Raw genomic sequence first — 19102 nt, 5'->3', positions numbered from 1 at the left:
TTGCAATTTCGTGCACCAAGAACCATGGAGTGCAAGTGCATGTGAGTGTCTAGAGCCCACTTTTCATTTATTTCCTTTACTTTCCTTTTATTTTCAATTTATTATTATTTCTTTTCTTTATTTTATATTTCCTTTTATTCCAATTCTTTATATTATTTACCACAGTTTAATACCATTGAGTATTTCGTACATGTTTTCGACACAAACACTAAGGAAATCACGAGTCGAGCCCACTCTTTTTTAGAAGAGTTGTACATATCTGTTCTTCAAACTGAGATCTTGATACAAACTTGATTCAACATTCTGTCAAAATTACCAAAAATCAAGTGAAACAATATGAAATAATGAAAACATAAAAATAAATAAAATATTAAAGAAAAGACATAGCCACTATTTTGACTATTTTTTTTGTGAAATATATATATATATATATATATATATATATATATATATATATATATATATATATGGATTAATCTCCATATACAAGCGTTTTTTTATACAAGTCTTTACAAGTCATTTGTATTAACGCGCTTCGAACCGTTACTGCACGTTTTCACTGCATCTTCTTCTTCTTCTTGCTGCACGTTCTTCTTCCTCTTCCTCTTCTTCTTCTTTTCTTTCATTTCTTGCCTTCTCTTTCTCCTTCTTCATTTACGTGCTTTTCTCTCTGTTTTCTTTCTTCGTTATTCTCAATTTCCATTGTTTTTTGACATCAAGCTATGAAATCATTTTTGAAGAAGAAGAAGCAGCAGAAGATGAGGAGGAGAAAGAGAAAGAGTTCTGAATTATGCATAAGGTGTACTTCAACGAATTTTGGGTGTATTTCTTAAATCCTTTGGGTGTAGTTTTGTAATCCTTTGGGTGTATTTCTGTAATCCTTTGGGTGTATTTCTATAATCGTTTGGATGAATTCTTGTAACCGTTTGGGTGTATTTCTATAATCCTTTGGGTGTATTTCTGAAGTTCTATTATCTTCAAATTTGGCAAGAAACTCGTTTTCATGGAAGAAGAAGAAGAAGAGTCGTTCATAATGCATGGTGAGTAGCGCGCTTTGGAAACAAGAAGTGGTTGAATAACATGCGTTTATTTACTCTTGAATGTGGGAGTGTAATGCGTGTGTTTTGTTGGGCTTGTGCCAACTTGTAAGACTTGTACGTGTAGTAGGCATATATATATATATATATATATATATCATATTAGGAATATATAAGAATAGTTATAATATATCTAAATGTTACTTGTTGGGATGGTGAGCAATAAAATCAAACTCTTTTATGCTTATGTAATAATTTATCAGACAAATATACAATGCTTATTATATTATATAATAACCAAGGAAATTTTCAACTAAAAATTATACCTCTAATAGAATAGATGTAGTTGTGAGATACGATAAATCTGTAGTCCAAGAACAGAATTCATATTCATATAATTTTTTGTTTTTTAAATATAATGAATACTTCCAACATATATATCAGTTTATTCAATTTCAATTACATTGCTAAGTGCTAACCAAACCAAGGCACCTCTATTAAAAAATTCTCAACTTAAATCCTAAAGTCTTCAAGAGGACTATTTCCAAGGCCTTTTGCCGTAAAATAGGCTGAATACTCTGCAATTGTGGTACTTTTAAATTTTGGAGGATTGTTTTTAGATAATAATTCTTTTATTGGGCTGACAAGCTTTGTTGATGCAGTGAGATTGTTGTAGCCAAAAAAACACGCAATTGATACTCTTGGACCACTTCTATTTGCCAGCACTCTATGTTGAACACTTTTAAATCTGTCATTCGTTAGTAGCTACAGTTGAAGGAAAATACCAATTAGCTTAAGTACTTGTGCAATAGCAAATTGTGCAAGTCTTTTCATGCATTTTGAGCTTTTAATTGGTATAAAGTAATAACTAATGTTAGAACTTAGAACTGGAATCATGGAGAGAATTGTTTATTGATAAATGCAAGACTAACATCAAGAATTAATTACTAACTCGGTATTTAAAAGATTTAGACATTAATAAAATAATATCTAAAAAAACGTTATTAATAAAAAGGATCTTAGATAATTTTAGAATCTGACAAAAAGTAATCAAATGTCAATTACTATCATTTCTATTAATAAAAAATATTAAAGTGGCTAACGAAATAGATGTCATTTGATTATTTTTGTCAGAATTTTTGTAAATAAGAATTTAGGGATCTTTTCATCAATAACTTCTTTGAAATTTTATTTTGTTAGCGTCTGAAACTTTTGAAGATCAATTTCGTAGTTAACTCTTAATAATAAATATAAGGGAAATATAAAGCACAAACAACACATACAAGTGCATTAAAATATCTTCTACGGTAGACATTCTTAGTTTAATACTATGTCTTAATAACAATGTTAATGCCTTTTTTCTACCATACATATGTAAGTAACGAGGCAATAAATGTAAACAGCATCCACAATAACTTTTACTTGAAGATGAAGCATGAACACACTAAATAGAGTATGATATTCGTATTTTTGAAACGAGTTCATTTTGAGAATTAACTTTTTTTTATCAGTCAAATTTTTTAATTTTAAATTTTAAATTTTAAATTTTATATTTCAAATTCTAATCCAAAATTTTACGCTAAATATCATATCGAATATATGTATTGGTTAATGTATTTTACGCTATAATTTATCATATGCAAAAATAACAACAAAAAACTTGCCTGTAGAAGATCACCAATATTAACCACTAAAGTTCCAGGTACAGGGCGTATATCGATCCATTTGTCATTATGAAGAATTTGGAGGCCACCAATATGGTCTTGGAGAAGCACAGTAATAAAAGTGCCATCAGAATGTTTGGTGGTTCCCATAGTGAGTTCTGGCTCAGGACAAGGAGGATAGTAATGGCCAGCACAAATAATTTGATCAGTACAACCCAATTCCATGTCTCTTAAATAGTTTGAATGTAGATTTAGAGATTCTGAGAGTAATTCAAAGAGTGTGATCCCCAATTTCATGACATTATTCCCATATTCTAGAAGTATATCCCTACAAAAAATTGACATGATCAATCAGCAAGTAAATAGATATAGGATTTAAATTGGTATCTTTGTTTCTGTGTAACTCTGCAACAGAATAAAATAGAACACTATAAATAAGACAAACGATAAACACATAAAAATTAATATTTTTGTATTTTATTTAATGATAAAATAAACATAAAAAAATAAATTAAAAAATTTTAATTTATTTTTATTATATTTAAAAAAAATATAATAATAAAAAATATAATTATAAAAATTTAATATAATAATGAAAAAAATAAAAAAATTGTATCCTTTATTAGTATCACTGTGTTCTCTCTGTCAATAAAACTATCAAAAAAATTATTTTAGTAATTATTTATTTTGCTTTTAGTGACAACAAAAATAGCTGTTAATATATTTAATGTTAATTAGACATTAGCCATCTTATACTTCATCCTTAAAAATTTTAGCGACAATTATATAATTATCGGTATACACTTTTTTAATGTCCGCAAAAAATATATAATTATCATTATAACATATAATAATAGCTGCAAATATATAATTGTCACAAAAACATAAGTTAAATAAGAGATATAATTGTGATTATGTTATTATATTATTACTACTAAAAATTTGTCAAATAAAATATTTTTTGTATTAGTACAAAAACACAAATATATCAATTCAATATCTGAAAACACAATTATCTATGTTTATATGTCTCCATCTCCGTATACTCTCACAGAACATATATATATGTTTGTATTGGATTCTATTGCTGTATGTATAACTTCATTTTTAGTTCCAAACACATCCTAATTAAACATACCAAGATCTCAAGGGTAAAAAATTTGAAACAGTATGCATATAAATTAAAGAATATGAACATAAATATACCTGCATACTTGTGGCAAGTCTTGAGGTTTGCCAATGAGAGGAACTAATTGGCATCCAAAAGTATCTCTCCAATTGAGTGCTGATGAACTATAAAGATCAAAATTACTATTATAAAAAAATGGCTTCGTATTATCACGGCTATATACCTCTTTCTTAACCTCAACATCTTGTTCAAAGAACCTTTTAATCCCCTCTTTCATCTCCTCAAGAACACTCCCAGGGATACCATGATTTACCACTTGGAAGAAACCCCATGTCTCAGATGCTTCCCTTATTCTTGAAACAATTTGTTGGCGTATGATTGGATCTTTGGCAACACCTTCAAGATCTATGACAGGAATCAGGCTGTGCTCTGTATTGGAGGAATTTGGGAATTTATCAAGTGGATGATAAAACATAGTTGGAATCTTTGTAACACCTCCATCAACAAGACCCTTAACACCGCCTTTTGTGTCATCAAATGCCTTCAGTTCACTCATCCTATCATCACAATTATTCATCATCTTCACTATTGTGCCTTCTGCTTCTTCACTCTCCATCTTCCTTAATGACCTATAATTTTTTTTTGGTGTCTTCTTAGTGGCATATAATGTTCAACATGTTATATATCCTGCTAGATAAGGTTATAAAAAATAATCAAGGAAATAATAATTTTTAAATAGTTATTTTACTAAGATATTAATTTCATATCAATTTTTTAGTTTATGTAAAGAAATTGATATGAGAATTTTAATTTTTTTAATATCTGGTGTTTTTATTAAATAATATTAAAATTAAAATTAATTTATTTAAATTTTTAAAAAAGATAAAAAATAGAGTTAATTTACCAAAAAAAATTAAAAAATAAAATCAATTTAATAATTATGAGAAATTAAAAACTGTTCGACTAAATTATTGTGTGGTGCATGTATAATGCATAAACTCATTAAGCTGACAAGTTTTCAATTATTGGTGGCGGCTCGTTTTTTTTTTTTTATGGTGGTCTTTTTTTGGCAGACCTCCCAATGTCACATCACTATACCGACTAAATTATTGTGTTGGATCATGGATGCATCATAAGGATAAACTACAAATATAATTAAAAAACTCAAAAGTGATACTATAAACTATCAATATAAATAAGTTTTGATTAGTCTTTTAATTACATAAAACTTAATTTTAAATTTACTTAATATATATAATATATAATATTAGATACTTTATTTATTATTACAAAATTTTAAACTCTCATATTCTACATACTGCTGTTTATCATTGAATTATTTGTTATACTTTTAATAATTAAATAGAATTTAATTTTAATATATTAAAAATTTAAAATATTTTGCATAATCATCTAATTATATTTATTATTTTAAATGATCATTCACGTGATTAATATAAAAGATACTTATTTTAATTATGTAGCATTATATAATTAAATGCAACGTATAAAATTATTTTACATTGTCAAAACATCAAAATTTAATTTTAATTAATTAAATTTATAATTATCCGAATCTCAAGGTTTTTAATAAAATTGCATTTAACTAGAATAACAAATAAAGTGTAATGAGTAATGGAGTATATTTTTCAAAATTTTCAAAGATAAACTTTTCGTGTTTTTTAACAGTGCATTTAATTTATATTATTACAATTGTTTATTTTTAAATTTTGTACTGATTTTTTAATATTATATAAATGAAATAAGTGACTATGGATATCTCAAAAGTACATGTTGTATACTCCATAGACTTTGCCTTTTGTAGAAATAATTTTTTATCTATATTTAAAATAGTAAAAGTAATGTTTATTTTTTATTTCTATTTTTTAAGAGTTTAAGTAAAGAAATAAAAAATATTTGTTTAAAATATAAAAAACAAAAAAAATCAACATTTTCATGTATTATATATCATATTTGAAATAAAATATATGTTTATAAATATTTGGATAAAATAATTTTTTATATAATAATATATTTTTTACAAAATTAACTACTACGATCTTTTTAATTTTTTTTAACGAATAATCTAAATATTTTTAAGTAATATAAAATAATTAAATTACTCATTTTATATTTTATAATAAAAATTAATACTGCATAACAAATTAATAACTAATATTAATAAATAAAAAATATTTTTGTATGTATTTATATATTTTATATTTATTTATTTTAAAGAAAGAAAATATAATTGTCATTATTTAAAATATATTTATTTATGTATGCACTAATATATTTTATATTTATAAAATTTATCAATATTCTTTTTTAATAATATTTTTTATTTTTAGTTAATAAAATCTAATGTTTATAAAGTCCGATTTGCGTACTGGAAGCCGCGCATCTTTTATGCAGCATTTTCCAGCCCCAGATTGTTGACCCTCCCTACTTGCATTGTATCTCCGTAATACACTCCTCCAGCCATCTCTTTCTTCTCACTTGTTGCTGCATAAATTCAGCATAGGAAAAAAAATCGCCACAATCAAAATTTCAACAATGTCAAAGAGATGGAAAATAAAAGAAATTAATTGTCTAAAATTTCACATTACTAATTATTTTTATCATCTTAATTGTGTAAATTTTTATTATCAAATATTTTAATTTAATAAAAATAATAATGATAATATTAGAGATTAGTAGAAATATTATAGTAATACTTATTAAGATTATATATATAATATTATTAATTGTTAGAAATAGTCAGTAAAATAAAATAAATTAAAAGATATTTGAAAAATTATTGAATTAATTATTATTATTATTATGAATATATTATTTAGATATTTAATTAAAGATTAATGACTTGTGGTTGTGTGTTGTTTGTTAAATATTTACTTAATATGTTTGTTTATTATGTTGTACTCGAAGTGGGAATTTTAAAATTGTTTAAATATAAATTCTTGATTCTTAGTTAGTGAATTAATTAAGGTATATTATTATTATTATTGTTATGGTACCATGAAAAATGAAAACCAAATAAATTTAGTGTAATTTAAGTAATGAATTATGTTAGTAACACTAAATTTTAAATATGAATTTAATAAATTATATATGATTATTGATAAATTTAGTGATATAAAATATATATATGTATAATAATAATATTGAGGTGTTTAATACTTTTTAAAATTATTCTAGTTATATAAATAGAAAATAACGAATAAGAATTATTATTATTATAAAATAAATAGGTTTTAGGCATTAGAAAATATAGTTTTAATGTATCTAATAATAATTAGATTTATATTTTACATTTATTTAAGGTTTATTAGTTATTATTAGAAGCTAATAAATATAAATATGGATATTTTATAAAATAGATTTAGTATATTTCGAGTAGTTAATAATATAGTTATTAATATGATTATGTTTCACTGGTCATGTAATAGTGAAAATGAGATATTATTAATTTAATTTGTTAATTAAATATAGTTATTTTGTTTAATGTGATATATGGCTACGTTTTGTAGGGTTTATAGATGTTGACATGTAACCACTTAATACCGCCGGATCTATACAGTCAAAGTGTAGATGGACATTTACAGGAGACTAATCTTTATCAGATTTTTCAGATTGGAGTAATTCAATGTCAGTCAGTATTAGTTAATGCTCTGATCGAGAGATGGCACCCTGAGACTCACACATTCTATTTTCCAGTTGGTGAGTGTACTGTGACATTAGAGGACGTAGCAATAATTCTTGGTCTTCCGACAAATGGTCTTCCAGTTACAGGACTGACCTTTAGTAATTATGAGGACTTAGAGGCTGAATGCTTGCACCAGTTCGGTGTTGCACCTAGGAAGACAGATTATAGAGGAAGCTTCATAAAGTTGACGTGGTTTTGAGGACTGAAAGATCGTTTAGTGTTGACTGATGATATTTACATTTAGAGGTACGTCAAGTGCCACATATTGTTATTTTTTTGGACCATTCTGTTTGGAGACAAGTCTGGAGCAGCGGTGCACTGAAAGTTTATGCTTTGCTCTGTGACTTCGCTGGGATCATACAATTTAGTTGGGGATCGGTATGCCTGGCACACCTGTATAGAGCATTGTGTAGGGGCATCTCGTGTTGATTGTAAAAAGATTGATGGTCCATTGACACTTTTGCTTACCTGGGCTTGGATCTGTCTACCATTTCTTACGCCTATTCCTAGCAATCCTCGTCTCTTTCCGATTGCAAATAGGTAAAATTAATTACTATCTGCTTTGAAAAAGTGTAGCACATTGTATTTTAAATTTGATCAATAAAATTTAATTAACGGATTGTTTAATGTCAGGTGGCATAACTGGGAGCGTACTTATCAGCTTTACAGATTTCATTCTCTTGCTCATCTTAGGAGGTCATTGGATGATTTGCAAGAAGGACAGATACGTTGTAATAAATAAGTATCTATTTTTGTTTATCCATATTATTATTTGATGTGTAATCCTTTTTTACTTTCAATGTATCCAGTTTATTTGGGAGGCTTATGCAATCATTCGTATTGAGCCAGACGTGATTCCTATTGACATCCATCAACATTCAGTTATATGAAGTGCCACGGTGCCGGTGATATCTTTCAAATGCGCTGAGTAGCATGTATTCGATAGATTGAAGAGACAATTTGGTTTAATCCAGGGCATTCCTCATCAAGAGCGGGATCTAAGTGAAGCACACGGCAAAGTACTGACAGGACCGAAGAATCAAGATTGGTCCAGAACCTATTCTTTTTGGGTGACGGAATGGATGAATATGTATAGTCATGTTCTTGCAAAGCCCCTAGTGCCTTTACAGCATCCTTTGGAAATTTACATGCATTGGTATCGAGGTACATATGATGCCCACTTGCATTTGTCAGACCTCGTATTTCAAGAGAATCAGGAGAGCAATCCAGTGCATAATTAGGAGAATCAACAAGAGCAACCACCGCCATTAGTGTGGGAATTCGAGATTCCCATAGCTTAACCGGCAAGTGCACCGGGTCATCCAAGTAATACCTCAGGTGAATAAGGGTTAATCCCATGAGAATTGTTGGACTGAGAAAACAATGGCTATCCAGTTGAACTTAGTTAGGCGAATAAAAAAGGGGTTTTGAAGGTTTCAATTCGCATGAAACAATAAATATGCAAATAGAGAAAGCAAATAAGGGTTTGGTGTGAAAACAGTATGAGAAAACAGTTAAAGTTTCGGAGTTATTTACTTTTTTGGATTAAAAGTTCTTACCAACTATTTTAACAATGTATGATTCATTCCATGGCAAATTGTAAATGTCTAAACCCTAATCTCTTAGTTATTTAGCCTCCTCTAACCTTCATTAACCACCACTCTCATGGTCACTTAATTTCGATTAGAGGGTTAAGTTCAAAAACTAGTTTATGGTCACAAAAACCCTAATTACCCAAAGCTAAAAAGATTATATGTCACATAATCCAATTAGTTCATGTAATTAGCAATTTAGGAGGAATTTGTTTTCAAGCTGTAGTTCAAGCGAGATAATTCTCTCAAGAATCACAAGAACTCATGTAAAATAAGGGTCATACTCTCGTTCCACCTAAATTCATAATATTAAGAACGAAAACAATCCTTGAAATTGATTCAGTACATTAATTGAAATAGGAGAATAATAGTTCTTAATCCATAGAAATAAACAGAGCTCCTAACCTTAACCAATAAGTTTAGTTTCTCATGACTTACAAAGAAACTTTGGTTTTGAAAACTGAGGAAGATTGATCCAAGATGCGATGCCCTCTAACGGGTGGATCTTATTCCTTATATACTAACCTAATTTGATTAGAAAATAAAATAAAATAATAAATCCTAACACTAAAAGATATTGTTTGTAATTAAAAATTACAAAAAATAAAATAAAATATAATATAATTAATAGATGCTAAATCCACTTGAGAAGCCCAATGAGAGAAAATTCCGACTGCTTGTTGGCGTTAGACACCATATTGGGCGTTTAACGCCGTAAGGGGAGTGATGGCGTGCATGCTGGTGCCCTTTGGGCGTTTAACACCCAGGGGGTGCTGCCAGCTTTTCTGTTTTTAGTTCCAAACCTACCATACTGCTTCGAATTTCACTGAAATCATATAAATACTAAAACAACTCAAAGTAGCATCAAAAGAGGATTTTTACACTAAAATCAAGTAAAACTAAACAAAATCTAACTAAAAACAACTAGAAAATGATAGGAAAAAGGGTACAAGATGCTCACTCATCACAACACCAAACTTAAACTATTGCTTGTCCTCAAGCAACCAAAAATAGTATAGGACCAAGAAGAGAAATTTCTCAAGACTTGAGTTGTCATTTAAGCTCAGGTCTAGTTACTGAATAGGGCTTATGACACTCTAATTTTGAATAGCTTCGGCATCTCACTATCCTTTGACGCTCAGAAATATTAGTCTCCTTCAAAACTAGAACTCGGAAGATATTATAGATTCTCTTCTTTAGGCTCTAATTGATTCTCGAACACAGCTCTTTTTCCCTTGGTGCCTTGCACTTTGAGCCTAGCCGTGACTCTAAGTGTTTTGTTTTCAAGCTTAATTGAAACAAGAACACCACAAGCACCTGAACTGGGAACTCCTTGGGTTTGAATGTTTCTTTTCTTTTTCTCCTATACAGTGGTGCTCAGAGCCTTAGCCATACTCAGTAACAACAATAGGTCACGACTTTAGGTGTTCAGTCTCAAGAGTTACTTGACACTTTCACACCACAAGCATATGGTTAGGAAAAACCACTCATTTGATCTTTAGATCAGTTTTTACCCTCCTAACCATTGATGCTCAAAGCCTTAGACCTTTTTCTTTTGATTTTTCTTTTCTTTTCAATTCTTTTTGCTGTTTGTTTTGCTTCAAGAATCAATCTTTTTCTTATTTCAGAGAATCAATAATACTTTTCTAAGTTTCTGTTCCTTAAGAACCAATATTCTTAACTCCAATATCAAATATGCACAGTTAATTCATACATTCAAAATTAAAGATAATGCCACCATATCAAAATACTAGAACATCCCAATATATAAAACTCAAAATCTCATGCATTTTACTGCTTCTTTTCCTTTTATTTTTGGTTAAGCTCAGTGCACAATATATGAGACATCTTCTTTTTTTTAAATGAACATAAAATACTAAAATAAACAACTAAACTAGAAAGCAAGAAAATCCTACTAGTGATCATACAAACTTAGATTAGAAAACAGAAAATAGATTGAATTACTGAAAAACAGAAATAAGATAAAGGAAGGGAGAATGAAACTCAACCACCTTAGTAATGGTGGCTGTTGCTTCCTCCGAAGAATCCTCTCTGGCACTTTAGCTCCTCTATGTCGCACCCCTGCCTTCTCTGCTCTTCTATCATCTGATGGAGGAGTGTAGTGTGATCCTAATGCTCTCTCCTCTTTGGGTCTCTCAAGTGGATTTAGCACTTATTAGCTTATTTTATTTTTATTTTGTAATTTATAATTAAAAAATTAATATCTTTTAGGTTTAGTCTTAGAGGTTTTTACTATAAATAAGAGACTTCCTTTCTCCTGAGGATCATGCCTTCCGAAAGGGGAGACATTCAGATCCAAGCAGATCTTCTTTATTTTTATTTTGTTTTCTATGTAAAGTATGAGTAACTAAACCTCCTGGTTAAGGTAAGGAGCTTTGCTTATTTCTATGGATTAATATTATTATTCTTCTATTTTAATATGTGTTTGATTCAGCTCTAAGGTGTGTTTTCATTCTTCATCTAAATGAAACTGGGTGGAACGGATGTATGACCCCTTTTTCTACATGAGTTCCTGTGATACTCTGACTAAGGTCGCTTGAGCTACAGCTTGAAACACTCCTCCTAAACTGCAATTTATCTGGGCTAATTAGATATGTGACATATAATCCGGTTAGCTTTGGGTAATTGAGGTTTCTGTGGCACTAAACTAGTTTTCTGAACTTCACACGCTAATTCGAAAGGACTACCCTTGTCTGTGGCATTTTAGTAGGATTGGAGGAAATTAAATCACTAGGGAAATAAGGTTTACTCACTTATAGTTTGCCATAGAATGAATCATTCATTGTTAAAGTAGTTAGTAAGAAATATTAATCCAGAAAGGTAAACATCTCCGAGACCTCAACGGTTTTCTTTATATTGATCTTACATCAACCTTTAATTGTTTTTTTTATTATCTTGTTTTATACGCTTTTAACAACTACTCTCTTTACTTTTCGCCTGACTAAGTCCAGCAAGATAACTATTACTTGCTCAATCCAACAATCCTCGTGTGATCAACCCTCACTCACCTGAGGTATTACTTGGACGACCTGGTGCACTTGCCGGTGAAGTTATGCGAGTTCAAAATTCGTGCACCAAGTAATATGCACTAAACCATGAATTGATTATTTAAAATACAAAGAATCATTAGCTTATGGACTGAAATTAAGAAGAAAAAATTACTAAAGATGCAGATGCATCAGAATGTCTACCGATTCTATTTTAATTTGTTAGGGAGGTGCATAAATTTGGTAGATCACACACCTGTTTAGCCCTACCATGTCTCAAGATTATTAACAGTTGGACATGAACCTCATTTATAGTGTCATTATGCCCCCTTATACAATTGGTGCGTGAAAATTGAACTCGCACAACTGAACCGACAAGTGCACCGGGGCATCCAAGTAATACCTCAGGTGAGTGAGGATCGATCCCACGAGGGTTGTTGGATTAAGCAAGTTGTGGTTATCTTGCAGATCTTAGTCAGGCAAATAGAAAAGGTAATTATTGTTGTAGGCGCACAAAATAAAGCAATAAAGAAAACAATACTGAATTTGTGTAAAAACAATGATGGGGAATCAGTTAAAGCCTTGGAGATGCTTGTTCTTATGGATTAATACTTCTTAATAACTACTTTAACAATGAGTGATTCATTTAATAGCAAGGTCGTAGGTGATTAAAGCCGAGGCTAGTGGTGATTAATCTCCTTTGATCCAGATCACACGCCAGTACTAATGGTCATCCAATCTGAACGAGGGTGAAGCTTACGCAATTTAGTCTCTGGTAATCCTACTTAAAACGTCACAGATAAGATCAGATCTTTTGGATCTTAGAATGATGCTCTATATTCTAGCCTTAACACTACAGAGACCTTAATTACCCATGACTATCAAGATTTTCTGTCACGTATCCCAATTAGCCCAGATACTCTCTTGAAACCTGTGATGTATTCTCAAGCTGTAGCTCAATACTATCCGGCTAAGGCTTCGCAAGAGCTCATGTAGAATAAGGGGTCATACTCTCGTTACACCCCAGATTCATAAAGATGAAGAACGAAAATACATCACAGAATGGAATCAAACAAGTATTAAAGTAGAAAAGTGAAAATATTAATCCATAGGAATGAGCAGAGCTCCTATCCTTAACTTAGAAGGTTTAGCTGCTTATACATTACAGAAATAATGTGTGATAAGTTCTAAGAGGTTGAAGATCCTAAACATGGGTGATCTTCTCCTATATATATTAATATGATCATTAAAAATTTCAAAAACGAGATAATCTAAGCAAAAGGTGCGAAAATCCACTTCTGGGTCCACTTGGTGAGTGTTTGGGATGAGCTTAGCGTTCAACTTGGATGAGTGGGTGTTGAATGCCCACTAGAGGGTGTCTACGCTGCCTTGTGCTTCCTTGGTGGAGTTTAATGCCAGTTTTGGGCGTTGAACACCAAAAAGGGGGTAAGTTGGGTGTTCAACGCCCGACAATCCTTTACAAATAAAAGTATAAACTAGTATATATAGATGGAAAGCTCTAGAAGTTAGCTTTTCAATGCTGTTGCGAGCGCGTCAATTGGACCTCTGTAGCCCAAGATATGCTCATTAGAATGCACAGAGGTCAAGATTTGACAGCGTCTAGTATCCTTTCTTTGCCTCTAAATCAGACTTTGCCATAATTTTCCATTTTCACCCAAAAATCACCTGAAATCATAATAAAAACACAAAAACTTAAACTAGCATCCAAAAGGTGAATTTTGCACTAAAACCTACTAAAACTTGATAAAATGTAACTGAAAACACTAAGAAAATGATACTAAAAAGGTATAAAATATCCACTCATCATAACAGCAAACTTAAACTATTGCTTGTCCTCAAGCAACCAAAAAAAAGATAGGAAAATAGAAAGAGAAAAATACAATAGGTCTCAGAGTTGTCAATGAAGCTCAGTTCCAAATATTGAATTGGGCTATTAGCTCTTTACTTCTGAATAGTTTTGGCATCTTACTTTTCTTTGAAGCTCAGCAATATTGACATCCCTTGGAACTAGAATCCGGATGATATTATTGATTCTCTTATTTTAGCTTTTCTTGATTCTTGAACACAAATTCTTTTGGTGCTTTGCACCTTTTTTTAGCCTAGCCGTAACTCTAAGCGTTTTGTTTTCAAGTATTACCACCGGATATATAGACGCCACATGCACTTAACTGGGGAAACTCTTTGGATTCGAATTTAGCTTTGCTTAAATTCCCAGACAGTGGTGCCCAGAGTTCTTAAGCATACTCTTTTATTGCTTTGGATCACGACTTTAACTGCTCAGTCTCAATCTTTTTACTTGACACCTTTACACCACAAGCATATAGTTAGGGATAGCAACTCATTTGTGCTTTTTAGGCCAATTTTGACCCTCCTAACTATTGATGCTCAAAGCCTTGGCCTTGCTCTTTTGATTTTTCTTTTGAGCTTTCTTTTTCTTTTTATATTTTTTTCTCTTTTTACTGCTTTTTCTTGATTCAAGAATCAATATTTTTTATTTTTCAGAGAACCAATAATACTTCTCTAAATTTACTGTTCTTCAAGAGCCAACATGCTTAACTTCAATGTCAATTATGCACAGTTAGTTCATACATTCAGAAAGTAAAAGCAAGGCCATCACATCAAAGTAATTGGAATAACTCATGATATAACTCAAGATCTTATGTATTTTGCTACTTCTTTTTCAAAAATTTTCTTTTTAAGCTTTAGTGAGTAATGCATGAAACATCTTCTATCCATAAATTTTTTTAAAAATTTTCAAAATTGAACTACTAGACTAGAAAGCAAATGAAATCCAAATAGTGATCATGCAAAAGCTAGAATTGAAATAAAAAATAGAATAAAATACTGAAAAATAGACAGAAAGGGTAGATAAAACTCAACCACCTTAGTGCTGATGGTTACTTAGGCTGTGCACTTTTGTGAAGATGAGTCACCTCCCTTTGGTGCCATTGATGATAATATACACCTAGAGCTTGCTCTTGCAACACCAAACTTAAAAAGTTTGTTTATGGGCATTGAACGCCCAGCCTTGCTCCATTACTAGCGTTCAACACCAGTGCATGCTCCTTATTGGGTGTTAAATGCCCAAAGGGGACCGGGGAATAGTCCTTCTCAGCTTCTTAATGGGCGTTGAACGCCCAAATTACTCCTATTCTGGCGTTCAACGCTAGTGATGCTCTCTCCTTGTTGGGCTTTGAACGCCTAGCTTTCTCCTTGTCTGGCATTCAACACCAACAAGGGGCTCTTCCCAGGGTGTTCTCTTTTTCATCTCAAGCGTCTCTGTCTCTGTTTTAAGTGTTGCACATGATCACAAACATTAAAAAGCAAGAAAAAACTATGGAAATCAACTAAAATGAAAGCAAATGGAGAAAAACAAAAGAAATAAAAATAATAGTACTCTACTGATGGTTGCGTGAAATTTGAACTCGCACAACTGAACCGGAAAGTATACCGGGTCGTACAAGTAATACCTCAGGTGAGTGATGGTCGATCCCACGAGGATTGTTGGATTGAGCAAGCTGTGGTTATCTTGCAGATCTTAGTCAGGCGAATAGAAAATGTAATTGTTGTTGTGGGCGAATAAAATAAAGCAATAAAGAAAACAATACTGAATTGGTGTAGAAACAATGATGGGGAATCAGTTAAGGCTTTGGAGATGCTTGTCCTTCTGGATTAATACTTCTTACCAACTACTTTAACAATGAGTGGTTCATTTAATGGCAAGGTTGTAAGTGATTAAAGCTAAGGCTAGTGGTCATTAATCTCCTCTTATCTAGATCACATGCCGGTGCTAATGGTCATCCAATCTGAAAAAGGGTGAAGCTTACACAATTCAATCTCTGGTGATCCTACTCAAAATACCACAGACAAGGTCAGATCTTCCGAATCAGAGAATGATCCTCTGTATTCTAGCCTTAATGCCACAGAGACCTCAATTACCCATGACTAACAAGATTTCAAGTCACGTATCCCAATTAGCCCAAATATTCTCTTGGAACCTGTCATGTATTCTCAAGCTGTAGCTCAATACTATCCGGCTAAGGTTTCGCAAGAGCTCATGTAGAATAAGGGATCATACTCTCGTTCCATCCTAGATTCATAAAGATGAAGAACGAAAATACATCATAGAATAGAATTAAACATGTATTAAAGTAGAAAATTAATAATATAAATTCGTAGGAATGAGCAGAACTCCTATCCTTAACTCAGAAGGTTTAGCTGCTCATACGATACAGAAATAATGTGATAAGTTTTGAGAGGATAAAGATCCTAAACATGGGTGATCTTCTCCTATAGAAACTAATTTAATAATTAAAAATTACAAAAATGAGATAATCTAAGCAAAAGGTGCAAAAATTTACTTCTGAGCCCACTTGGTGAGTGTTTGGGCTGAGCTTGGTGTCCAACTTGGATGAGTGGGCATTGAACGCCCACTAGGGGGTGTCCACACTACCATGTGCTCTCTTGGTGGCGTTGAATGCCAGTTTTGGGTGTTCAACACTGGCCTTGGTCCTTCTTGGGCATTGAACGCCAGAAAGGGGGTAAGTTGGGCGTTTAATGCCCGTTTTGGGTAGTCTTTTCCAAAGAAAGTATGGACTATTATATATTTCTGAAAATCTCTGGAAGTTAGCTTTCCAATGCCATTGAGAGTGTGCCAATTGGACCTTTATAGCCTAAGATATGCTTGTTGGAATGCACGAAGGTGAGGATTTAACAGCATCTGCTATCCTTTCTTTGTCTCTGAATCAGACTTTGTCATAACTTTCCATTTTCACCCAAAAATCACCTAAAACCATAATAAAAACACAAAAACTCAAAGTACCATCCAAAAGGTTAATTTTGCTCTAAAATCTACTAAAACTTATTAAAATGTAACTAAAAACACATAGAAAATGATACTAAAAAAGGTATAAAATATCATCTCATCGACAATCCAGTCCATCAGTTACTATCCCTATTCTACAAGGTGTAGTTAGGCAAATCTATCACTTCAAACTTTCATACAGAAAAAGTTTGGAATGTGAAGCAAAAAAAATCGGGCAGATTGATAGTGTTTAGAAGGAGTCATATAATAAGGTGTTCAGGTTGCTGCAAGCATTGCAGAGTTGTTGTCCCATAACGATATATGATTTCAATGCAGTACCGTACTATGATTGGCACTTGTTAGTCAGTGACTACAGCCAATTTGATAAGATATTCTGTGCTTTTTCTTTGTGTGTTGAGGATTTCGAGCATTGCAAGCCCCTTGTCTATGTCGATGGCACGTACCTATATGGAAAATATGGTAGTGTGTTACTAATTGTAGTGGCATAAGATGGTAATAGTAACATCCTCCTTGTGGCTTTTATAATTGTAGAGTCTGAGGCTATAGAGTCCTAGCCATTTTTTCTTACCAATCTAAGACGATATGTGACACCGCAAGAAGGGATTCTGATTATATCTAATAGATCCCAGGAGATTTGGTTTGGCTTTGGTAGATTGGAGCTTGGTGAAAGCTTGTTGGAATTAAGTTTTAGTGTTTGAGCATATTGAGAATCGGCCAAGGTATGGTTTCAATTTTCTTTATGTAATATGTAATGTTTCGTGAAACATAGGTTAGTTGACCTTAAGATAGGATTGAATTGAATAAATGGTTGATTGGACTATGTATGTGACATTGTGACGAGTTTGTATGAGATGCATGTGGTTAGATGTGAGGATGATAATTGTGATATGATGATTGTGGCATTATGATTGTGATATGATAATGATTGATGAATTATAATGATAAATGGTGTTAATTATGATTTGTTGATGTTGATGATTAATTATGTGGAAGAAAATTGATGGTATTCATGAATGATTAATGATGAGTATTGATGATATGTTAGGATTGATATGGATTGAGGATAATGGGATTAATTGGATGAAAATTGATGGTATTCATGAATGATTAATGATGAGTATTGATGATATGTTAGGATTGATATGGATTGATATGGATTGAGGATAATGGGATTTGATACATGTAATATTGATGATTGTTGGAGATATCGAATGGTAATATTATAGAGCTTTACTATGTTTTAGGTTGAATTTTGAGTTGGTTGAGGTATTTATTAAATGGTGTAAATGATTGAATGATTGAAAAAAAGGTTGGAGAGTTCACATTATGGATTTTGGGTTGTTTTGATGTATATTTAAGTTGGTTTGGTTTTAAGTTTTAGGAAAATAGAGAACCTTGTGAAATTTAGTAAGCTTTTTTTGACCAACTTCAATGGATTATAACATGAGCCTTGAACTTTGAAATTTAATGATTTTTTTAAAATTAAAGATGACTTTAAGGGCTTCAAAATAATATAAAGTTTGAGGAAAATGGAGTTTTGTAGAGGAAGTTATAAATGTTGGAAGTTAGGGCCAAAAATTTGATTTCTGAAGTTTTAAAATTTTCTAAGCCTAATACAGCATGCGTACACAAACCAGTGCACGCAACGCGAGCATTCTTTTCTGCTTGGGGTATCTCGCATACGCGGGCACTAGCATTCGTACGCGATCATGTGTTTTGAGGCATGCGCACGCGAGTTTTTAACACGCGATGCGACTATTCCATTCTGTTTTGGATATTTGCGTACACGAGATCGCTGTTTTGCTGAAAGCTTGTTTTCTTCATTTTTAAAGGCTCCTCTAGCTTTCCAACCTTTCTTAACTTTTAATTAAGACTCTTAGCTAATAATTAGACCCTAAGACTAGTAAAGATAGGTTAGTGATTGAGATTGGTGATTTCTGTATGAGTTAGAAGTCGGAGACTTAGGTTTCTGAAGTTATGGATGGACTGACGAAGTGCTTTATTGGTGATAGTTTTGAGAACTTGAGAGTGATAATAACTTATGAAATTAAGAACTGATGATGGATATGGTGAGTGTGGAACTCAGAGATGAATGAGGGACTTGTTGGTTATTGAAAGAG

General features: G+C 31.6%; 1 protein-coding gene across 1 annotated transcript; it reads right to left on the bottom strand.

The window, feature by feature from the left end:
• Positions 1 to 1404: 1404 nt before the first annotated feature.
• LOC130941359 (1-aminocyclopropane-1-carboxylate oxidase homolog 1-like) lies at positions 1405 to 4509 on the bottom strand. The gene is made up of 3 exons (XM_057869836.1): positions 3908 to 4509; positions 2702 to 3029; positions 1405 to 1802 (listed from the first exon to the last, which is right to left on the bottom strand). The coding sequence occupies exons 1-3, from the start codon at positions 4444 to 4446 to the stop codon at positions 1551 to 1553; spliced, it is 1119 nt and encodes a 372-aa protein (XP_057725819.1). The 5' UTR covers positions 4447 to 4509; the 3' UTR covers positions 1405 to 1550.
• Between the last annotated feature and the right edge of the window lie 14593 nt (positions 4510 to 19102).

This window comes from Arachis stenosperma, chromosome 7, assembly GCF_014773155.1.
Source record: "Arachis stenosperma cultivar V10309 chromosome 7, arast.V10309.gnm1.PFL2, whole genome shotgun sequence".
Classification (NCBI taxonomy): Eukaryota; Viridiplantae; Streptophyta; class Magnoliopsida; order Fabales; family Fabaceae; genus Arachis; species Arachis stenosperma.
This window is presented reverse-complemented; position numbering and strand designations above follow the sequence as displayed.